The sequence below is a fragment of the Netta rufina genome, assembly GCF_964035555.1.
Source record: "Netta rufina genome assembly, chromosome: 10".
In the NCBI taxonomy this organism is placed as follows: domain Eukaryota; kingdom Metazoa; phylum Chordata; class Aves; order Anseriformes; family Anatidae; genus Netta; species Netta rufina.
Window position 1 is genome coordinate 15144281 of NC_140133.1, and position 25161 is coordinate 15169441.

The 25161-nt window shown below is 41.3% G+C and overlaps 1 protein-coding gene across 1 annotated transcript in view; it reads left to right on the plus strand.

The window, feature by feature from the left end:
* The window catches only part of PTPRG (protein tyrosine phosphatase receptor type G), a gene marked incomplete at its 5' end in the record, with an annotated part of 400948 nt that overhangs the window by 84652 nt on the left and 291135 nt on the right, over positions 1-25161 (plus strand). The window contains one exon of the mRNA XM_084292446.1: positions 3503-3607. Within this exon, the coding sequence (XP_084148572.1) occupies positions 3503-3607 (105 nt within the window). The remainder of the gene's footprint in view (positions 1-3502; positions 3608-25161) is intronic.

The window sequence follows — 25161 nt, forward strand, 5'->3', positions numbered from 1 at the left end:
TCACTTGGCTGCTCTCTGTTCTCGAGCTGTTAACTGTCTCCCAGCTGAGAAGGACTTGTGGAAACCCGTCATGATTGGTGTTAATAACTTAACTCTCGTAAATATTTTCTCCAAAACTTGTTCTCCTATTAGAAACACGAGAAGATGTCAGTTGAGTTTGTCACTTATTTGCATGTATAGCTTCTGGAACAGTGGAATTGGAGCTCTGCACAAAAATGGATAAATGTGCTCTAATGGCTGGAGCTGAATGAAATCTTTTAGTTGCGTGCTTTTCCACTGAAAGAGGCAACACTGAGATGCCTGTTAAATTTCCACTGGTGTCATCAAGTTGATTCGGTAGAAAGGCACATCCCTGGTCCTTCCCAAAATCTGAAAAAAAGTAAGCTGTCTGAAATGTAGTGAGGTTTTGATATATTTAAAGCCCTTTCTTTTTTGAAGTAATTTGACTTTGATACTTTGGCTCTTTCAGACTTTGATCTGTGGAAAGTAGAAATGAAAGATGAGTTTTGGGTTGGACAAAATGTATTTTCAACTTTTCCAAAAGACAGGCAAAGCTGCAAATGCACCGGGTGCGTTGTCCTGTACCTCGCACCTCTCAGTACAGGAGACTCCACTGACCCCAGCTGACAGCACAGAACAAAAGCACCTTGAGATTGACTCTGTGGCTTCCCGATGACTTTACCAGTGTTAGATACAGCCAGCAATAGTTGCTTGTTCCCACAGTGGTTTCTCCTAGGGTGTGTGCGGCACTGTGCAGAATGCCTGGCCCTGCCGTCAGCAGGCCGGGGAGCTGAGCCAGCCTGGCAAGAAGGCAGTGTCATGGTTTTTTGGTGGAGACTGACCACTACCTTCCCAGTTCACAGCACGGCAAGAGATCTTGACCTGCCATCCTTTCCCAGAGTTTTTACAGTTATCCAGTAAACATATATCTTCTCAGAATTGCTAATGACTGCGGAATTAATGCACGTCTGTAAGGGGACTATTGTCATTAACATTGGGCTGCCTAACAGTCACTTGGGATGTTATTTAGTACATACCAATTTGTTTCTCTTTCAGTCCTACAGAAGATGTTTAGCAGCATAACGAGCAAGTTCCCTTCCACAGTTCTCTTGACAAATGCTTGAGCTCCCCTCTCGGTTTGTAAAATTCTTTTGGTGGAATTAAATTTGTGTATAACATGGCTCTTCACTATTTATAAGTATAGATAAATGTACAAATCTATTAAGTGTCCATGCAAAAAACTTAAACTGTATATATTCACCAGAATACCAGGCTTTTAATTGCATAAATAAGATGCTGACTAAAGCAAATGTTCAATTTCACATTGAAGTTAGGCATTCATAAAGGCCTGGATTTACATAATTTAATTTTCTGCACAGAGGATACTGAAAATCAATAGTATGATTCATAGCCATACCATGGGTGCCATGTGGCTCTTCGGTTCAAGCTAGGATTACAAAGGGCTTTACAGTTTCAGATGTTCTGTACTGACTCAGATCCTTTTTCCCTTCAATAAATACAGATTATCTGGGCATAGTTTCCTCCTTCCAATGGCAGAGCACAAAGAAAGGCTCACTGAGCACATACCTACCTGCATCCCTTACTCCTTGGAGGTACCATGGTGAAATCTTCCTTCTGCTTGCAGGAATTGTAGCTTTTCTGGGGTGAAAAAAAAAAAAATATTAAAAAATCCTTCCTCTCTGTAGCACAAGCTCAGAAAAGAGCTGCTGCTCTCTTTCATTTTGTAGTAATGGGGGGCTTCAGGTATATTTCCCAGGACACAAGTTTGTGTATGTTTGCTTTTGAGTAATTGGATTGGTTTATCTGAAGGCCTTTCCAGTCACCCAGCTAGGTTAGTTCTGTGTTCTGTTCCTTGGATTTTCATGGTCTGTCATCTTCGCTCAGCTTTTTTGCCAAGGCAGTTTGGGTCTCTGCATCCCCTAGCTGTTCTTTCCTGATGATGCAGATGTTTGTTGTCTCTGAACCAGGTAGACGCATGAGGGTAAATCAGAAGAGGGAATAAGGCAACATGTTGTAATGTTGCCTACAAATCCTGGTAGCATGATATGTTCCAGTGTTTCTAGTTCAGCCTGCAGTCAATTAGTATTTAGAAAGTTGCCAAGAAATCTGGAAAACTCATTCAAATCAGAGGCTCGTAATAAATTGCACAATTAGTACCTTTGCTCGCACAAGAGAAAAAATTGGCAGGGGAAAACCTGCAGTGCCTTACCCAAGGTTCCATGACTTTTCCTACCATTTCAGGATTCCAAAAATCTACAGAAATCCATGACCCATTTGCAGATTGAAGGCTGTCTACAGAGGTGTTCTGCCATGTAGTGACTGTGTATGGGTAGAGTGATTCTTCGGGTGATTTTCTGATGTTTTAATTTGAATTATTCAGATAGTTACTTATCAAATAAGTGGTCTGAGATCAGTTGGACTTGAATTGCCATAGAGTCAGTTAGTGCGAGGTTGTTTTTCATGTTCTTTGTGTGCAGATCTAAGGGTTTTTGTCTGTGTATGTTTACTACAGCACAAAAGTTTTCAGCTATGGTGTTCTGAGGAAGGTGGTTGAATTTGTTACAGACTTGTTATTGGAATTTGTGAAGTCATGCACCTCCAGTTTGATTCAGTCAGATGTATAGAAACACTGAAAAAAATTTACATGTAAAAAGATAAATAAACAAAAAACCCTACTTCCTCATGAAATCTCTGTGGTCCTTTACAAGAAAAAAATGTGGGGGGGTATTAAAAGAAAAAAGCTGGGATGCAATGTAGGATACGTTACTTTCTATTTCGGTTGATGAATTTAACTCTTCCTAGCTTGTGAATTTTTATAAGGATTTCTTCTTTACTGGTCCCTCCCTTTCATGTCATAAAGTATGGGTATTGCACACTGGATAGTTGTTTGACATGCAACCTTCCTCTGTCCTATGTCTACTTTACTTCAATTAATCACAGGAGGTGATGTTTCTTGAGCCTTGCTCTTGTTGAGACTGGTACCCTGACTGAATGAAGCTGTTCTACATGGGATTGTAAGACGTGGTTTAAAATAGATGTAGTTGTGGTAGCAAGGATAATGTGAACTCTTGCATCTGTATTCTTTTAAGGACCTTGATAATTTGTGTGTAGATTTACAATTATTAGTTTGGTAGCTTGTTTCTCTAATCACCGTCTTTAAGGTCTAGACAGAGGAAGATGAGTTGTCATAGCTTACATTTGTTTGCTTGTGTATATCAGAAAATCCTTATGGAAATTACTGGAGTTGAGGCTAGCATGGCCAGATCAGAATAATGGTACCAGTGAGTCCTGGCTTCTCAGAATCATCTTTGGATGGTGGGTTTCCATGGATGAGGAACTTACCTTACCTTACCTTTTCTTTTTTTTTTTTAAAGCAATGCCAACTTAGTAGTCTCTGCTCAGCAAAGATTTAAGCTTTGCAGTGTAAACTCCAGGGAGTAAATACCAGTTTCCTAACAATTCCTGCTTCTTCTCTTTGCAGCTCTGACTGAAGGTTATGTTGGCTCTCTGCATGAAAACAGACATGGTAGTTCTGTGCAGATACGGAGGCGAAAAGCTTCGGGGGATCCTTACTGGGCATACTCGGGTGAGTTGAGTTGAATTCTTCAGAACAGTGAAACATGAAATATCTCCAAAATAAAAATGTTTCTTTGCTTTATGTTATTACTATGCTCAGAAAATGGAGTTTAAATGAATTTTACAATGTATTTTCTGACTTCCTCATGGCTTCCTATACACAAATCCAGTCCTTTCTTGCATTTCTGCCACTTAATGGAAGGTTCTTCTTATTACTCTGCACCTTCTTTCAGTCCTGTGTTAGTCTCTTAACACACCCCTAAAATGGCATATTCCCACCTGTCCCTGTCCAGACAACACATTTCCAAGTTTACCACTTGCTTACTCTGTTCAGTATTCTGTGAGGATTATAAGAATCCATACATATGTCCAGATGACAAAATACCAGAAATTCTGATAATTACCATTTTGTGTATGTGTTTTTGCAGTAGGGTATAGTGTCGACAATGACACCTGTCAGTTCAGCATCACACCAGGATGTGTGCTGCTGAGAAGGTAGGGTGTGGAGGGTGTTTCTTTATTTGTCCTATTGCTCTTAGAAGTCTTAAGAAAAACCTGATGTGTGTACGATTTTGTAATGCCACAAATCAAAATGTGCTTTAGAATGGCAACGTAGACATACGGTTTGCTGGTTGGTTCAGGTATAGAAAATTCCAAATCTGTATTTGAAGTTGTCAAAAAAATGGAAATCATGTTAGTAGCTATGTTGGCTCTCTATGGAGAATTGCTGAATATCTAAAAAGTTTTTATGAGGGTTTCAAGTATCATAATGAACTTGTGCGTGCTTTTTTTTTTTTTTTTTCGGAATATCTGAGGTGCATTTCAAACATTTGGTGCTTGTCTAGGAGGAATGTTGTGCAGGCCTACCTAGTTTTAGCTGAAAGAAAAATGCTGTGTCCTTAGAAGTCTGAATCCTGATACTGGATAAACAAGCAAATGTTGATTTTTGACTGCCAACTCCTCTGTTTTATGCAGACCATAAATTTCATTGGAAGTGAATAATTTTAGGTAAGGTTAGAGTTTTTTTTTCCATTAATACACAAAATACCAGATGTCACAAATTTTCTTTATTAGATCTCAAAATACAAGCTGCCTCATTTGCAAGTGAAGCCATATGAGTAAAATACATCTATGCATTTTAGTAATGTAGGACAAACGACTGCTTTTTGTTGAACTTGGAGGTTATCATCAAATGGACAAATCCTGTCATGAGATTTATTTCCATGCTTCAACTTAAAATAACTCATTTAGATTTTAAGCCCCCAAACTCATAAACAGTGGAAATAAATAGAGGAAAGATTTTTATGCTGGAATGAATGGCCTATTCTTATCTGTTGTCTTGTATAAAATATTGAAAGTTAAGTGCCACTTGGCAGGTTTATTTTGTTTCTGTTACTGAAAAATGTATTTAGAATATTCATTGCTGGTAGTTAAATCAAAATGTTTGAAAAGGACAAAACTACTGGAATTAGTCAGTTGTCATATATGTCAAAACTCTTCGCTGGAATTACTACACTTTTTTTTTTTTTTTAACTAGTCCTTTGCCTTCAAAAGAAAGGAAAAAAAAAAAAAAAAACACACACTGCAAAACCGGGGAGAGGAAAAAAAAAAAAAAAACCTTCCCCAAAATCTCTTTTTTTTTTTTTTTTCTTAATTCTATTTTTGAGCTCATGTAGTTCTTCCTTTATGAGTAATATTGGTTGTTCACCCCTCCAAAAGAGCTTTTACCACCCACTAATCCTTTTAGGTTTATGTCAAAATAAAATGTATAGTCCTGATGTGTAATTATACCGTATCTGTTAGGTTTTGCATCCTTTTGTCTATTGATAAATCTCCTGCTTCTCTGAGAAAAATAGCCAATCTGTTTTTCGGAGAACAGATAGTGACTTCTCAGTCGTCAATCACATGCCATTCTACCTGATTAGCACTACCTAATTAGAACCTTTTTGTCACTATTGCTGATAAAAGCAGTAAATGAGGAGACGGAAAGGGTGGAAATGATATATTTACCAGTACTTGTCAAGAAACCAGGAGAGGATATAATATTTTCTCAGGATGCTTTGTCAGGCTACTGTTTGATCAAAGAAACTTGAAATGCCATTCCAGGGGAGAAGTGGTTTGGCACCGACTATTCCAGCTGCAGAACATGGATTTATGCCAAAGCTTTTGTGACGTGAAATACAGGTGTGAGCAAACAGTGTAGGTACGGCATGTCCTGGCTGTATGGACTCTGTGCATACTGCATCATAGCAAGCCCACGGTGGAAGTAGCTGGAGGTCTGGTGTCCTCCTGAACCGTATCGTGGCCTCTGCCTGCAAGGAGGAGCAGCTCTACTGCTTCAGCTTGTGCTGAAGACACACTTATTTCCGAAGGAATTTTCTACTGCAGGAGTCTCAGTGTTGGCAGCATCTCCCTGAGAAAGGGAGGAAGCGAAGGCGAGCAATTAGGTGGGGAAAGGAGCCTTTGCTCTGTTCGGAGTTGGATGTTTCCACAGGCTGCTGCTTTGTCATGTCTTCCTGTGTGGGAGTTCTTCTCTTCCATCCCCTCGCTTGGTTCCTTCCAGCTCCATGTGGGACATTCAGCCAACTCAGCCTCTAATCAGACGCCTTTTGCTCACATTTGTTCATTGAGGTGGGCAGTGGTAATGAAGATGCCTAGCTTTCTGTATTAGGTTGAAGATAGGGATAAATGGTGGGTGGCTGAGCCCAGATGTCACACAGATGTTTCTTTCTACACAGGCACAGTGAGGAGGATGCTCATGTTATCTGATTATTTCTGCTGCCTCTCCATTCCCTGGAGTATTTCCTAGGAACCCTGAGCAGGGTTTTGGACATAGTGAGGAAGTTTACATCAAAATTCACTGAGCCTACAGAGTGAGAAACCTGCTCTGCAATAAGCAATTAGTCTGTGTCAGTGGTTTCCAAACTCTTTTATATTATAGGTGTTATTTGGTAGGCTGCTTTCCTTCCATGTCCTCAAATGTGCAGGCCAGCTCTCCTCCACTTAGTTGTACAGCAGCTGCTGGCCCAGCCCCAGCAATTACAAGCAGGGAAAAAAGCTGTGCTGGACTGTATGATGCTGAATTTGAAGTTTCCTCTAAGGGAATTTGCCAACTAGAGTAAATAGGCCCGGGACAGCTTCTGCCAGCCATCAATGGACAAGCATGGGCAGAGCGCAGTGCTGACCAGTAGGCCTGCATCTCCGCTGGGCCTACATTAGGCTGAACTGTGGCTTTATATTGATTTCAATTGAGCTTTACTGATTTATAGCCACTGAGGCCTCTTTACATTTATGGCTGTGCTTCCCTGTTTGCAGAGCTTTTGTATTTTCAGGCTTAAATGTTCTGTAATAAATCTTGAGGTAGGACGGGAGAGGTCTGAAAGCAACCAGCCAGTTGTGGTTTTCCTGCCTGGGGGCGGAAAAAGGGCACAGCCATATAGCAGAGAGCCCTCAGGTCTTTATCTTCCACAGGACATATCTGTCCTATGCAGTGCTTATCAAGTGACTCCTCTGTAGCCTGTGGAAAACACTACTGTGTCTCCATGCCCCTCCTGTGCAGGGCGAATGGCCTAGGAGCTGCTTTCAAACTGTGGAGATCAGGAATTTTCCTGGTTTCATGAGGTATGTGTGGCATTACCATGTGTTGCTTGTAACATTGCTTCTGTCAAGCGTGAGAGCTGGGGGAGGATAAACCTTCAACCACTAATGAGGAGTTAAATGAGCCTCGGGTCAAACATTTGTATAAGGCACCCGTGTACCCAAATGTCCCCACAGACAGGACCCTGTGAACTTCTGTGCCCTGTGCACATACTGCACGTGTACTGTACACAGAGCTCTCCCTTCACTGTCCAATTGTAAAGGATGGGATTTTTAAACCTTATAAAATAAGCCTGTTGTCTACAGACACAATTCTGACTGTAACATTCACTCCAGTTGAGAAATAAAACTCACAAAAATAAAGAGCGGATAATTAAATGAAGGCCCGTTTTAAATGGGTTTTGTCAAAAAGACAGAAGGAAACACAATTGGCCTTTCAGAAGAAACTTCATTAAGTCTGTGCTAGTAGCTCTTTAAAGCAAATTCAGGAGTGAGCAAACACTGACAACAGAAGACAGTAACTTGTCCTTAGATAGGAGCTGCAAGAGTGAACGGAGACTGAGATCTCCTAGATTTTCTTTTCAGGAGTTTTCAGGAAACTAACTACATTTCTAGGCGGGTTTCTCTGTGTGCATGCATTTGTGTATATATTGGCAAAGCATTTATTCCATGAGCGTGTCTTATGGCTTGCCAAAGACTTCCTAAATTGCAACTGGCCACGTTACTTGCAGCGTAATGGGAATGTGAAATGGGCGCAGTGCAGCCAAAGCGAGAAGTAGGTGTGGATCCTGAATGTGCTTCAGGGCAGGCCTGCTGGATTTCTTTTCACCATAATCTTCTCTGTTAGGCTAACCACTGAATGAAGGACAAGTCTGGAATGATTTTTAGCACATTGTTTAATTGCCACAGAATTCAGCACAATTCTAATATCTGTAATAGCAACAGATAGCAGCACGGGCACCTTTTCATCAGTGTGGAGACATTTTTGTAAATACAAACTATTTATTTAAAAAATTGAAAAGAAATCCTATGGAAACAAGCTGTTGAAACATGTACCAGATTCAGGGCTTTCTGACTGGCCCTCCCTTGTACATTGTGTGCTATTTCACAGTGTAATATTCCAGACATTTGAAGATGACTCTCAGCTGTCAAGTGCTGTATATGACAGGGCTGAAAACACTTTGCCAGTGGCCTGACTAGATCCTGTTTTGCCATGCAGTAGCCCAAAAATGGCTAGCGAGAGGGTCAGGACATTGGGATAAGATTCTCTTACGAGATGGTGACTCAGATGCTTGTATCTTAAGTGGTAGTGGATCTGAAAGGCCTACCTGTTGCCACTCTAGAAATACCTACACTCATATACATTTTTCTGAAAAACTTTTATGCAAAATTAATGTAACAGTTGTTGCAATGAGATTATACAAAACCAGGAGTAGCTGTGGAGAAATAGCACTCTTTTCTCTGTTATTCAAATGAGGAAACTCCTCTTGGAGTCTTTAGATGTAAGTGAAGATGTAATGTTGAACCATGCCCAGTACTAATGTGTGTGATCAAAGGGTGTGAAATGGGAGGCCGTGCTGTCCTTCAGCAGGGGATACTGTAGACAGGTGATGTGCTTTTGTCACTGGAGTTTCCTGGATGAGTTGTGGTGTAGGTGCTGGCAGGGCTGGTGTACCCTGCTCTCTTGGTGGCTGTTCTGCTGCTCGGCCCTAGTGCTGCAAGCTGACTCACTCAAGGAATACTCCCTTTTAAGTAATCAAAACCATTTGGACTTCTCAGAGAACAAAAAACAGACTCTAGCCAAGGATGTGTACATGCTCGTTTTACTTGTTTATGTAACCGTGGCTTTGTAAAGACAACCCTGTGTAGAAAATGCATACTGTTGTGTTTTTTTTTTTTTCTTTTTAATCTTACGGTATTTTCAAGGCATCTTTTTCCTCTTTGTACCTTTGATAGCTCTCATTTTCTGTGTGAAATTATTAGCACTATTTATAATGCTTCTGTCTTTCATGCTTATTATTACTGATGTTGTTTTTTTCCTGTCTAAAATGTTGAATCCCTTCTCCCTGCAACTACCATGAACATAAGTAGAAATTAATAGAAGAAAAATAGGATTCACAAGAGTTGGGATGACCTTGCAGGTGGGGAAAAAAATGTCCATTAAGAATAGGATTTTGCTCACACTGTCATGCTAGTGTCCACTGTCAGTGTGTGAATGCTTTGTCCTACAACACTTAAGTAGTTATTGCTTTCCTATAAGATGCTGTTATTTAAAATATAACCAGTGGTGAATATAAGAGCTAAGTGGTGTTCTCAAAAGCAATTGCTGGCATTAAAACAGGAAAGATCAGTAAAGGTTATTTCCTGAAATAATAGCAAATGGTGTTAACTGTGATGAAATGTAACTTGGTGATGTCTTCTGTAAAAGTGTGAATTTTTCTCTCTTTGCTTAGATTGTTCTCATTAAATAAGCTGCTAATGTGAATTGGACAGGAAATAATCAGCACATAGTAAGGAAAGCATCAAGACTTATTGAACTGAGAGGTAACTAATGGACTATTTGCTGTGGTCAGTATTTCACTCTTTCTGTCCCTCGGAATAATAAATCTTGATATTGACCAAAGCTCTGGCATGCTGCATACATGGTTATCATCCTGCTCTCAGTGTACTCACCTCCTTTAAATGCAGAACGGTTGAAATGAGCAGGTTCTGGCTCTCCCTTTTTTGCTCTTTAAAGCTGACTGTCTAAAGGGGGAGAAATCTGAGAGATCCAGAAAAAATATTCCCTTTAATATCTGCTCTGATCAGTAAACTGAGCTTTGAATATTTTATCTGCGTTCATCAGAGATGAATGGTAGTCTCCACTGAACTCTGCTGAAAGCAGCTGTGTTGCATTCATTTCCATGTGCAGTCTTATTAGAGTAACAGTTGTTCCAGAAATCAGTGCTACACTCTTTCATAAGAGAAACATGGAAAACCGTAGTTTGAGAATTTACTGTTACTGCCTAAGCATGAGCCCAGATTTCTAATGTGCACAGCTAAAGCAAGTGGCACACTGCTGTGTGGTTTATCAAATAAACAGGAAATACCATCTGTACGTTTTGATGGTTTGCATTCTGATGGTATTTGGTCATAGGTCTTTGCATCCATGAGCTAGGCACTGCACAGTGTGCATTAGACATATGTTGTCTGAGGTATCTGTATCAAAACATATATTCACCAGGATGGTGTCAAAGAGAATGCTTTTGATTTTCCCTTAGCTATTCAGAGTTTTGAAGTAAAAAATATGAAATAGTATATATATTTTTTTCTTATTGTCATAGGACTGAAGAATTAAATTTCCAAGTTCTTATTCCTGAGAATAGGATACAACATCCTAACCATAACCTAGTGTAAATAAGGAATTCACAATCACATGGCTGCATTGAGTATTGAACACTAGCAGTGCTCAAAGAAGTGCCTGTCTCGCCAGAAGCAGTTCAAGTAGTCTGTGGTATCATTTCTGCTAATCCATATTGCTGGGGAACACGGGTCTGATTGAGAGTCTTGTCATTTACTGTGTTTGTCTATTGGCAAGTTTCTATGTAATCTGCTAAGAAAACCTCAGATAGTAATTTAGTTTCTACTTAGACACAGACACAACTGCTTTATTGAATATCAGTAATACTGTTTTCTGTATCGTCTTGCCACCTTTTCTTGTATGCAACACTTACATTTCATTCCAAGTACTGTCATAGTCAATCTTGGTATCCAGTCTATAATGAAATGGTTGGCTGAATTTTTAAATGTTGGACACAGTTATGGTAAAATTGCCTTTTTTCTTTTTTTTTTTTTGGCAAGGTTCTTTCTGTAAGTTGATTGTTTTTCATGACTTAAATGCATTAAAGCAAATCCCTGATTTCTGAGTGCTCTGATTTTTTTTCTTTACTGTTTTTGAGAAGATAGGCCATTGGCAGCTGAACAGCTTTGAGAAGCTTAAATATGAGGTGCAAATAACCAGATGTTCCTTCAACTTCAGTTCTTTCATGAAGTTTTTCCCTACCACAGCACAAAAGTATTAAATAATTGCAACAGATGCTAGATGATACCTTCAGAGTTTCAGATGCAGTTGTTCCAACTGAACATCAAAGTATATCAAAGTATCTTTACGTTGTGCTGCTGCAGTCACAGCTTTTGCTATCTACAATGAAATGAAGACACACAAAGAGCTGTTTTTGCCGGGGAGGAGGAACTCCTCACTTCCTTAAGCATGTACTGTTCTTTTTGTTGCATTTTCTTTGAATATGAACACTGGGACATTTGTAGAAAACCTTTGGAATGACAACAACTGTTGCAGTGTTTTACAAAACTGAAAATGTGCTGAAGTGCAGCAAAAAGTTGTATCAATTTTAACTGATTTCTAGGCTTTGAAATAGGAAAGAGTATAAAATATTTCATGCTCTTCTTTAGACAAAAACAATTGAAAGGCATATATTTTAAACCTAGAAAAGAAAGATGGAGTGTTTGGGTAGCAGCTGTGACACAAGCTCAGCAAATGGGCTGGAGAATACAAAGAAGGTTGGAGTCTGCTGTTGCCTTGACGTTCTTGAATGACTCCAATAATACATTGAAATTCCAGTCCTGGTTTAATATGTAACTGAACACATATAGAAGAATAACAGTGGAGGAAAAACATATGCAAACAGCAAGGATACTGCAGTGAGAAACGAAGCAAATGGAGGAGCTCTGAATAGCCTTGTAGTGTGGATTGAAGAAAAAAAAAAAAGGAGGAAAAAAAGCTTGGCACAAACATTTTTGCAGTAATCCAAGTATGAAATAATCAAGGCATGAATCAGAATTTTTGTTGCAGGATGTAAGTGGAGCCTTTGTATGAAAGAGCTAAGCAAGGGCCAGTAGTGCTGTTGATGCAATAGTTGTAGAATTATTTCTATTATTTTTTGAGATGGCTGCTTTGTGTCATTCCAGTCACTGTCCAGAAGATAATCTTCCTTTCAGTATCACTGCCTCAGGAATTACCCCACCTCTTCTCTACCTTTCCCCAGAAAGTGTATCTGTCTTGCAGGATGCAGCATTGAAGACTTGCAGTTTTTATCATGAACTTTGAAAAAGCAGCTCCTGCCCACAAAAGGAGTACATCTGCTGCTGGATTCTCCCGTAAAGGGAAGAGTGAGCAGAGGCAGTGCTGCAGCGAGCTGCTGGCAGGGCATTCCCACACAGCTCCTCGTCAGCTGCTGGTGGTGTAGTGTCTGCTAGAGGTGGCGGAGGTGTCCTTGTGTGTCTTCTAGGTTAAATGTCACATCTCCATTAGAGAAAGGTGGGGTTGGAGAGTCTCATCTGTACAGGTTCTTAGGTGTCCTTTAGTACTGCAGTGCTTAGCAGTTGGTAGTTTTAATTCTTGTAACATCTCTGAGGTCGATGTGTTTACATGGTGGGAACTGAAGGACAGGGCAGTTGAACTCCTCTGATACACCTGATGCACCCCATGCAGCATCAGAAATTCACCCAGGTCTCAGTGCTGTGCTGTTTCTTAGGCCAGGCATCCAGCCTGATCAGGTGCTAATTGAAGAGATCTTCGTTGCTGTGGACTTCCTCATCCTGTGGGAGATGTGTCAACAGTTTGGCTGTTGTGAAGCTCCTGAGCTACCAGGAGGCCTTCCCCGAGGTCATCCCACCACCAGCATCATCGTATCCCCAGCAAACTGGGCTGTGCTGGCCGCTGTGCTGATGCTCACGGTCCTCTTGGTGCTCTTGTTTTTTTCCAGTGGCATTAGGACAGTGTTGGGCTTGAGCAAGAAGTTATTATTTTCTTATTCAGTGCACTGAACATTTGGGTCTAAGTTCCAAAAGTTTTTATTAAGGACTACGTGCGCCCAGGGAGTTGGATGGGCACACTTTTAACCATCGAATTAAATAAATATGAAATCCTGCAATGGAGTGCAGAGCTGTGCATATAAATTACATCTTTAAGCAGCACTTGAATGAGTTTCTGGAAATGTTTTTAACTCTCTCCACTGAACTCATAAGGGTCATCTCTGTAGCCTTCCAAACCAAGGAAAGACTATTGACACCAGAATGATTATTGAAGGGGTGTGTTACTTTGTGGTATAAAAAGGAATGTCAAGTCTTGCTGAGCACCTGAGTATCCAGCTTCTGTTTCTGGAGAGCTGGGAAGGCCAAGTGGGTTTAATTCAATCAAACCCTGAATGAATGTGTCCTAAGTAGGCCTTCCCACCCCCTCCCATCTCTTACCACTGCACAGTCGTGAGGTGAGTTAGACTGTGGGTGGATAATGTTTGCAGGACAGCTGGTGAGATGACTCATTTCATTCATGAGGAATTAGGAGCCCCACGTCCCTGTTGCAGAGATGAAGGTTGCAACCTGAGCTGCCCCAGTAAGGAGTGGTGGGCATTGCTGGCTTGTGTAGGCCTTTGGTTGAATCCTCAGTAGGGTGAGAGACTTTTGAGACCTTAGTTGCTTTAAAATCCCTAAGTGGGCTGAGTTGAACAGCAAGCAGCTCTTCCACCAGCAGTCTTCACTGCCTTGAGTATTAGGCCCTCTGTCTTTTCTGTGTCTCAAAGGTGTCTGTCATCTCCTGAGCAGTACTGCGGTTTCACCTAAGGCAGTCTGCTCTACCCACGACTGAAGTAAACCTTTCCTCCCCTGCATTTCTCTCTGAATGCCATCTTAATGTGTGTTTTCTCCACACTGCTATAGGATTGCAGATTTGCAGGTAACAGTGGCACATCTGTGCTAGTAGAGCTGCTGTCGGGTAGGGTCACATTGTGATCGTAGAGACCAGGGGGACATAGAGGGGCTGGGTGGTGGGCCTTGGATCACCCATGTGTGCCTGAGAAGAGGGCTGAAGCTGGCTGGTGATCCCCAAAGCTGGCTGGTGCTGCTTTTACCCTGCTGTAACTAGAGCATTCAGGGCAACGTCTAAGTTGTCCAGCTACCAGAAAGCTCAGGAGGAGCTGAGCTGTTTCACCTGAGGTTCTTTATTTCTGACTCACTTCCGAGACTTCCTCAACTGTCTTGGTGTATAAATTTCCTCAGAATCTAACAACGGAAATGTCCCGCAATTGAATGCCTGAAGGTGATCAGTATTGACATGTGGACTGCAGTTTCTCTTGCTTTTCCTACGTGGATTAGTGAAACAAATGTCTTCTGTCTCCTTCCCAACTGACCTGTAATAAAGTTACAGCTGGAGACAAGGTGACAGAGGTCCCTTAAGTGCTGCTGATCATGTGCATTTGCACCATGCTGCACCAGGACCTCACAGGACACCTTGGCTGTATTTCACATCACCAGGGCCTCGAGCGCTGCTCAGTCCCAGGTGCCGAGCTCCTGCACAGCAAAGCAGCAAGTGGACGCACTCAGAATGAGGAATTCAGCAGTAGGTGCTTTGCTTCGCATCTGTGTGAATGTGTTTCTCAAGTACAGAAATAAGATCTACCCTGAGGTAACAACGGCAGCGAAGTCATGGAGGGTTTAGGTCACTTCACGTTCAGTCTCACATGCTGCCTTTACCCCAGAGGTGTGGCGGTGTGTCTCGGGCTGCTGCTGGAGCCTTCTGCCCCTTTGGGGTATGAAAAGCCATTTTGCATGCCAGATGCTAATCTGCTGCTAACCAGAGGGGACGTGAACTTTTCAGATAGATTCCAACTTGCAAGCTTCTGTGGCACTTCAGATCATGTTTTTAATTTGTATCTCTGTTGTTGGAGACTTGTAATTGAGACACTTATCTGCATGACACAGTATTGTCATGCGTTGATCTCTGAGGAACGGGATTTACTGTATGAAGTCAAGTTCATAGAGAGAATTTGATGCAACTTTTGGAAAGAATGGTGTTGGTGTCTGTAGTCCAGATGCTGTTTATGTTGTACAAGGGCCCCCTAGGTGTCTTTGGGACTTAAGCGCTCTCGCTGTGAACACAGAAGTCACTTCTGCCCAAAAATCCTACAGGAAATGAACAGTCTGAGAGATGGCTTGGTGCTAAGCACATAAATGGCTGAAGCGTAATGGTAATGAAATGAGGAATATGAGCTGGAGCAGGTACTGAGAATCTTTCCTTTCTGTATGAGCCGGTAAATGCTTCATATTCCTGCGAAAACTGTCTGATGCCTAAGAAGTTTTGAGCCACTTTTGTGAGCTTTGTTAGTGCTCCCTGCCACAGTTCCCTGCATTGGTGCTTGTCCTTCACAAAACCTGTAGCAATGCCATATCTCTAAGCTCACCAGCTGCTCCCCAGTTTGGTGAAAATTAGCCCTCAGGTTCAAAAATGGTGCAGGAGGGAAAGGGAATTGGCAGACCAGGTGCACATTGAAGGCTCAAATGTATAAGCCTATTTCCTTAGGAAACTAGGCTAATCCATGTGGGCCCCTATTCAAAATTGCAGGCTCCTGTGAGTAGCTTTTCAGAGGCTGTGCCAGTTAGGTGCTGTGTTTCCATGAGAAGTCCCTGCAATTTCAACAGATGGGTTCTTAAGACCCGGGGAAGGTCTGGGTAGTTCAAGTGATCAGAATACTGGTGACAGTCCTGTCCTGCTGTGCTAAATGAAGTACAGCTGTTCAGAGGAAGCAGTTCAAGCCCCTGAAAACTTTCCATTTGAGTCTGTGGTCCTGATCAGGTGTGCCAGGGAAGGTCACCTGCACAGGAGCCCTTGGAAGAGTGCATGCAAGACAACCATCTGCTTGTCATTAACAGACCTTAAATTAGGGAAGGTGCGTGGTTTGGGGTTCGTTTCATGGCTTCTGTATGAACTGGAGTGCAAAGTACAGTAAACATTTCCAGCTTTTTTTCCCAAAGTGCTGTTGGAAAGTATGATAAAAAGTAACTGCTGGGAAAGTAGTTTTGCTGAGTTATGCTAATTTTGAAAATGCATAATACTCCATAGGCTTTTAAGAAGTGATACTGGGCATATTTAACATTCTTTCATGTTAATTTCCTGGCATATGGACATCTCAACTTATTAAAATAAATAAGTACTTTCAAATTTAATGAAATGATGGAGGAAATGGCCTTTTTTCACATTCACGTCCGCTTCGCTGGATAATTTAATGTTTTAAAATGTAAGTTCATATTAAAGTTTAAAATTCAAGTATTGGTTTTTGAAATTCTGTAATAAAAAGGTTTTGCTGTAGGAGAGATGTATGAATTAGTGCGCATGATAACACGATTTAAAAAGTGTAGCTGGTGATTTCCTCCGGACAAAACGCTAGCTGTAAATCCTCCCACTACAACTCTCAGAGCCGGGCTGGTGCTGTGATGCCCTGGAGTAGCTGTTTTTTTCTGGAGCATTGCCGCATAGCCCGGGTCGGACTCAATCCCGAGTTCAGTGCTACCTGTGGAGGAGGTCTTCCTCCATTGTTCACCCTTTTTTCATCTACTGTTGCGTCTCACTGTCTCTTGGAGCTTAGACTATAAGCTCCTTGGGGCAGAGAAGGTCATTTGTTTATGTTGGCTGGCAAAAGGATCTTTATGTCTTCCTTTATACTAGATTTGTATATTTGCTTCCGAGCTCTTTGTATCTAGTTGGAAGGATTTCTTTATAGCCTTAGGTGTTGCTGAGTTGTTAATAAGTATAGGAAATGCACTTTGGTGCTCTCTTCTGTGTTGAGGGAGAGGAAGAATTCCCTGGAGGATAAGTGGTGCTTAATTTAATTGACTGGAAATAAATATTTGAATCCTACATATTTAATGGAAACCATTGTGTTTGAATGTAGGGATGTGCAGCTGACGGAAGTGTGCTCTGTCTTGCATTTCTTGAGAGGCTGCTTACCTGCTGTGTTGGAGCCAAGGACGGCTTTATTTCATTTCAAGGCAGACTGGAAACTGAAGAACTTATTTTCAGGGAGAAAAATGGCAAGGGACCCAAATGAAAAACCTACTCAGCTGAGGCAGAGGTGACAAAGTTCACTGTGATTATATTGATTTTAAATTACTGTGTAGAGCTGGGACTAGCCTATGTCTGGTCCTGCTCATGATGAGAGGAAGAAAAGAAGAAGGCGTGAATATTCCTCTCACCTCCGTTTCCAAATATTTTGTTACCAGAATGATAACTGAGAGCAGCCTCTCTGTCCTGATGATCCCACCATGCAAAGGCAAGGGCATTTTGTCATCCTCAGTGGAGCCGAAAGGGGCTAAGAGGCACCGTGAGACTGAAATCTGTTTTTTTTTTTGGCAGCCCACCCCTGCGCACTGCCTGCCTGAGCTGGGGAAGCGTGCGGTGCCCTGTGCAGCGCGTAGCAGATGCCTCCGGTCTGTGTGCGCCCCCAGCTCTACGAGGGATGACATTAATGGGAAACAGAGCGTGTCCGAGTTAGATGCATTTTTCGTAAAAAGTACCGTGATATCCTATACCACAAATTATAACTAAGCCAGAATTAATAGCAATTAACAGCACCGATATTCATTTACCAGAAGTTTTGCAGAAAAGTCATTACTGCTTAACTTCATGCAGTTTGCATTCATTTTGCTCTCAATGAGAAAATTATTCAGTCAATAAGAGTTAATGTTTTATTTTAGACCAGTCTTGACTATTTTAGTATCTAGTGTGCCTTTTGGGAACAAGAACTAAGAGCAAATAAAGCTAATTGTGATAGAAATTTGATACATTATCGTAACGAAACTATTAGTTGCTGTATGACTGAAGGAACGCAGAAAAATGTCTTGTACCTGCACTAAATCCAGGGAAGTTGTGACGGGAGATGTTCTGACTCCTTGTTTTGGTGTGATGAAGAGAATGCCTGAGGCACCCGGGTAGGGAAGATGATTATTTCTGTGTCTTCTCCATGTTTTTTCAGCCATCTGACATAGTGTGTATGCCTGGGTCTATGCCAAGCAGAGCTGCAGCCTCCAAGTGAGACTTTATTACTACAGTCCTAGCTGATTAATTTTGTACCAAATTGTATGGGCCTGATTAGCCTGGAACACAGTAATGCTGTTTTAAAGATCTCTAGTGCATCCATTGCTTCTGTTTCCCGTGTGCTTCTTCAAAAGGAAAATATTTATTTCTTACCATCGCATCTTCAGGTATGGACTGGGCCACAGGAATCACACTGAGCTCACTTTGGCTCATGTATTTGTTACGTTCAACTTTGACTTGCTGGAAGGAATGTCTGAGATACCCATACCATGTAGCAGTTCTGTGACCCAAGAGATTTTTTTCCCCCATCATGTTAAGCGTGAAAAAAGAAAAGCGGTTCCCTGTCCTGAGCCATCCAGAAGACCGAGACAGCAGAGACTGGAACAGAAATCAGCATCCATAAATGTGCTTCATCCCTTTCAAGGTGCAGGCTACTTCTGTAGGTGGTCGCACACCCATCTGATCCAGGCAGCACAGCAGGTGCTTGGTGTTTTCCCATCAGGGAGGCCCCAGCAAGCTGGAGCAGGAGCTGTTGGGTTTAGTGAGCCTGCAGGGCAGACGGGACGGTCCCTGCCTATTAGCACTGGCTCTGCACAAGTGGGAAGAGCTGGGTGGCTCTGCAGGCAGGGCAGGGCTGCTCTTGCCTTCACAGCTCTTCAGCATCTTTAATAAGATGTTGCAATAGCTTTGGGGTGTTCTTGTCGCTTTTTGTTTTTAATTTTAAGTTCCAAAATACATTGTAACTCCCCCGTAGAAGTGCAGGTTAGAATAATCTATCTGTGTTTTGCAGATTGCAGAATTTTAATACCTTTATCTAAAAAGCATTTCTCAGGCTCTGCTTGCCTCTTAGAAATCCCTCTGTTCATTAAATCACTCTTGAGGTTTTGCATAGTTCAAGTCTTAAAGAAATGAAAATAAAATAAAATAAAGCAATCTTCCTACTGTCCCTGGAAAAGCCTTGTGCCCTTATCAGCGTCCTCTGACTTTTCCGGGGAAAGCAAATACACCCCCTCATGCCAGTGCCCATATACAGACAGAGTCTCAGTATTTCTGCAGGATCATGACTTTTGTGACCTCTTGCAGTGGAGTGTTTGCATGAATAAATAATACAGCACACTGTTGGCTGGCCTTCTCCATATTGAGAACAGCGATGGTGAGAAGCAGACACTATGATTGCACGTTTGAAATGAAGCACGTTTGTTGAGTTGGAAGGAAATAGAAATGGGCATAGGAATCTTCCCTGCATGCAACGTGCAGGCAAGTGTCACCTGCATAGCCCTATCAGAAGGCCCTGTCCTAATCAGAGGTTTCATATCTGGTGGAGAGACAGGTCAGACTTTTAGAGGCCTCCCGGGGCTTATTGATGTCTTCCGAGATGAGGGCGCTCAGCAGAATCAGCTGAGGTGACCTCCGTTTCCCAGCACGTGGCAGTTGTGGTTTCTGCTGCTTTTCAGCTTAGGTCAGACTTCAGCTAGAGGTGATGGGCTTGGGTCTCATTATCTCTTCTTTTCAGTCCTCGATTTCCTTGCCTCCACACATCTTTCTTCCTTGAATATCCATAACAAGGCAGAGCTCTCCAGCCAGCTATGCTGTTCAGTCTCTCCTGCAAACACTTTTGAATAATTGTGCCCTTTCTCCCTAAGACTCGCTTTCACGAAAGGATGTATTGCTGACTTTTTAGACACTAGATCCCATTATCTTGATGCAAAGACATTGTCTTCCTAAATGAAGGGCAAATTATTTTTAATCAATGACACTCTAAATGCTATTCCTGTATGGTTTTTAAACCAAAGTACTGGAAATACCTGACAGTGTCCTGCCAGCCAGTGCCTCTGAGAGGTGTTTTTCAAGCAAACTATGCTCCTAGAGACTGTCAGGGAAAGCTTACTTCTTAAACAAAATCAGTTCCAAAAAATCAGGTTTTGGCTCCCTGGAAACCTATATTTTTTGCAGCCACCTGTCCTGACTGCTTCCTGTTGTGATTTAAACCTGTGCCGTCTGCCAACGTATGCTGATAGAGATTGTTTTACGGTAGGCTGGGCTGCGGGGCCGTGTCGAGATGCGCTCTGAAAGTATTTCACTCCTTCCACTGCGTGCAAGTGGGCAAAAACCCAAAACCCTGAGCTGAAGCCCCGCATGGTTCATGTGAAACTGTTGGAGTGCAGACTTAAACAGCACACAGATTGAACTGTCAGAAACCCGGTCCGTCTTCGCTTACAAAAAGGACAGATAAAGGAAGAAGCATCTCCCGCAGGCAACTTCTATAAGTGGAGTTTTATTACATACGGACCTCCAGGACAATCAGACAAGGATTTTGATTTATGAGATAACGTTTACCTTTAAAATACTGAAGGGAGGACCCAGGAAAAGGTTACTTCTAGATTAATTAGTGTTGATAGAATTGACATGGGTATAATGTAATGTTGCCACTGTGGATGGAAGTCACTGAGCAGCCAGCCAGTGAAAGCATGTTTGTTTAGGTTTGAGCTCACCTTATCCCGTTTCTTGTTGTACAGGTGATTCATGAACAAAACTGTGTGAATGTGAAATGAGGTTTTGTGTTTAATGCTCTGATAAAGAATTAGATGTTTTTATGTACAAAATGTAAACAAACTTTAAATAAAGTTCCTTCTTTGATAATTAGTTTCTCTTCTAATATTCTGTGATACTTGTTTTTTTTTGTTTGTTTGTTTGTTTTTTAACTGAATATGGGTATTAAAGTAAAGCCAATTGATAGAAAAGATAAATATGTTTTCCACAGCACCAAAGCAGAATGAGAGTTTTGTCTTTAATGGCTTGAGGAGGTGCTTTCAAGACCTTACAGTATAAATAAATTTTGCAGACTTAGAGCTTTTTTGCTTACTTAATCCAAAATAGTAGTATCTCCTACAGAAATTGATAATACAGAGAAAGCGTAGGACTTCATTTGCAAGAAGATGAATTTGGATGAATAAATGCTACTGGAAGGGAGAATTTAGGAGAAATCTTAATAGAAATCTCCAATTAGTTGAATGGCTGGTTATCTGTGACAAGACATAATATTTACTAGACACTGGAAGCTGCATGAGTACTTAGAAAGAGAAAGGTAAAATAAGATTAAGGTCTGTGTACTGTGTTGTAAAATGTGGGCAATCTTTGCAAGGCTTTTTGGCTTAGATAAGTTTTTGAGAAAATATTGGGAGAAAGGTATTAGTGGAACATAATACTACAAAAATGACAGTGTTTGTGTACCTTGTTGAAATCATTGTCCAGCAGCACATTTTATTACATTTGACTCTAATTTGATAAGCAAAGCTGGCAGAATTGGGATTGCACATTTTTGTTAATAAAGGCTGCTCTGTGAAAATAAGAAGGAAAAAAAAAAAATCTGTCCTTCAGTGATTAAACAAATAGAAACAAACTGAGAGCTGCATTGTAAATTGTATGAAGTGACCACTAAACTCCTTTCATCAGATACTTTAGATTTAAAACAACAAAAAATGCCATGGAAAATAATTTTATGAAAATTACAAATTCTATTCTTAGCCCTAGAGATGATTTGAACCTTGCATGATTAGTCATAGGTGTGAGGATCAGGCAAAGTGACATTAGCTCATTTGTAATTGCAGAGCGAATTTTATAATGTAAAATATCTATACATGGTTAGAAGTGTAAGAGAAAAAGTAGCTTTTGAAATGGGATGCTACACGGAAAATATGCTAATATAGATGTTCTATACCTATGGTTGACAGTTTTCCAGGTGATCTGCAAAAGCTGCTTTCATGACAGCAGTGAAATGTCTGTCAGTCCTCGCACAGTGACATTTCCTCCTGTTCATTTTGTAATGCAAGCTTCATTTGGGGTTTCAACACCTTTTCTGGAGCCAATTAACTTCAGAAAGAAGCTCACACCTGTGTGTAGCAGATACCCCAGCTTTTGCATCTCAGATTTTATTTTATAATAGGGTCTGGAGATCTGTGATGACTTAAACTCAACATCAGCTCATTGATAATATTTTAATGTGCTGAAAACAGAGGAGATCCAGGCTGCTGAGGTACTGGTAGCATGCCTGGGAAATGAAGCAGCAAAGAGGCTTTTAAGACCAGTAAATGCTTTAGGGCTAGGGCCATGAGATAATGGGCAACTGCAGTGAAATCTGGGGTGGAAGTAAACCAGAGCTGCATCTTCTTCTATCGAATTTGGTTCCTTTCATCACTGAATCATTAACGGCCCTGCTCCACATAGCAGTTGGGAAGGAAGAGTCCTGGGAGGTGATCCTTCAAAGGCCTCCAGTGCACGCTGCCTGTACCACTGCATCTGCTTTACAAACCCGGAGAGGGGGGAAAGGGCTGAGACTTCTTTCTCTTCATCTGGAAGTGTCAGAGAAGAAAACAAGAGGCCATTGACATGGTGGCCAGTGACTAATCATCACCTGGTGCTTCCACAAGTGCTGAAGTGGATTAGCATTCCCACTGCTCCCCTTGCTACTTCTGCCCTCAATCTCAATTTTTTTCAAACCCTGTTTGAGATGAAAATGCAATAGTCTGGCATGAATGAACACTGATATAGATCTGTCTAAGCTCCTTTCTCACTTCAAACTCAGTGATAGTTAAGACAGGATTATAGAGAAGCAAGGAAATGCAGCTCAGAAGTCTCAAAATCAAAGCAGTTGGGTAAAACTAAGGTAGTCTCAAACCTTTGTGCCAATTAACACCGGGCTGTGACAGCAGAGTTTCTTTACCTCATAAAAATTCTAACTTGTGCTTATTCGGGTGGGTGGATTTAAGTAGGGGGAACCTATAAGACTTCCTTTTGATTAGCTTTCCCCAGGCGTTACGTCAGATCAAGCAATGCTCGACAGTTGGATTTTTATCACTTCAAAGAAGAAAATATTTAGCATGATATAGAGATTAGATGCCCAAGCTGATGCTGTTAGCTGTGCAGAGGACACTTTTTTATTTTTTCCAGGCCAACATGTTGCTCAGGGGAGGTGTGTTTCTTGCTACACAATAAAAGCTTTTAAATTTGGAAAAATTTCTGCCAACTTTGGTTCAAATCCTGTTTACATGGAATAAATTTTAAGCTCAGATTTTGCAGCCGTTTAAGTAATCATGAAATTTAATTTACACCAATCCTTGTGTAAAAACTATTCATTTGAATTGTATTACATATGTGTCCTTAACAGTATCAGGGCACTGGCACCCAAATGTACATGAAATAAATAAGAATACTATTGCAGTCCTCTTCAAGCTTGTTTAAAAAATCAGTGATTCATCCAAGTACTGTCATGACTGATACAGCAAGTGTTTTTTTTGTTTTGTTTTGTTATGTTGTTTTTTTTTTTAATATAGGGGACCTTTCCCATTTTAAAGTTCAATTAAACACTGCATTTTTAATTAATTTATTAATTTATTTATTTTATAGTACTCCTCCCAGGGAGAGAAAAAAAAATAAAAATTGGCTGCTCTTAAAAAATGCAGTTGCTTTGAAAAAATAATAAAAAATAAAATAATATTTTTCCTGTAATCCTCTGAAACTACTGATGCTACACTACACTGAGTTCAGTCCATGCACAAGTGAAATTTGGTCAGCCAGCTCCCCAGTGAAATGAGGCAACTGTTCAACAACAGTTAGGAACAGCATATAAGCAGATCAGGCTGTGGAACAAGGAATGTTAAATTTCTTTAAAAGTTTTAGGTGAACAGAATGTCATTATTGAAATTGAAATTGTCAGGATCTTGAGATTAATATCCCTGTACTTACAAAAATTGCTGTAACGTCAATGACCACAAATAGTCACGACCTCAGTTCTATTTGGAGAGCTTTTAAAGGTCTCCTACTGACCTTAAAGAGCCAATTTCCAATATCGTAGATAAGCCCGTTATTGCAAAGATAGAAATGCAGGAAGATCCATACAGGAGCAACGATTAGGTGCCTTAGTTCAAGGTTACATCGCTGGCCGTGGTCAGTAGTTAGTGCTTGTGAATTTTTTATTAAATGAAAGTAATGCTACCTGAATACAGGCTTCAGATCTCCTCTGTAGGCTGCTACTTTGTTCAGCGCTCAGGCTGCCAGCGGAGTCAGAGTTTGCAGGGAGAAGGAGCTGTTGCCATGGGAATTTTGAAAGATGTCGTTGTTTCACCCTTTGCTAGCAATTGTGGTGAAACGTGACTCACTGGAGCGAGTTCTTCCCCGGGTGCAGCTCTGCTCGGTCCCGCCGAGATGCCAAGCAGATGCGGAGACGGGAGCAGGTGGACAAGAAGGGGGAGGCTTGCTTCTCCCCTGCCCAGGTCACTGGCAGGGTCTGCGGGTAACTGCACTGATAGGGAAATCTGTGGCTGCTGGAGCTGCTAGGCCGTCTGAGTCTTTTTTCCTGGTTATGCTTCTCCTGCAGTCTCCGGGAGAGGAGACTTTCAAAGGAGATCTCTATTCCTATGGAAAACGGTTGTGAAAATGAAAAACTCGTTTGTAAAGGTCAGCCTGAGCAGGGTGCTGGATTGACATTTATGCCTTTCAGAAGTTCCTCTGAGTTGTTGCTTTGTTATGCACGATGGAGAAACTTTATTTGCATGGCACAAAGTCACTTTGTTTATACTGTTTTAACTTTTTTTTTTCTTCCCTGGTTATAGCATCTGTTTGATACCTCTCTGGGCAGAGCTGTTATAGCCAGCTATTCTCGTGGTTCAAAAGCAGATTTGAAGTTTCCTGGCAGAATCCTCCTTCAGTCTGACACTTCACATGCTTTTCCCAAGCCAGAGATGAATGAATACTCTTGGAAAGTCTGCTTAGATTCTTTACCCTGCTATTTTCTGTGCTGTCTAAGAATTTAATCCAATAACCATTTCTAGTGACTGTGTCAGGCTTTTGGATCAGCCCCAAAGTCTGAAAAAAAAAGAAAAAAAGTTTAGATGTATTGAGAAACATTCTTCCTTGGCAGCCAACTACTACAGATAAGTTTGGGTCTATTCCCCTAAATGTGTGCCCCTATGCTCTGTAGAGGTAGAAAGAGAATTATTTCATTTTCTTCCTTGCCTGTCACCTCCAGGCTCCTAAGAAAGTAATGATTTGACTTCAAACCATTCCTTCCTCAGCGCTTCCACTTTTCACTTCTTTCCTTTCCCAGT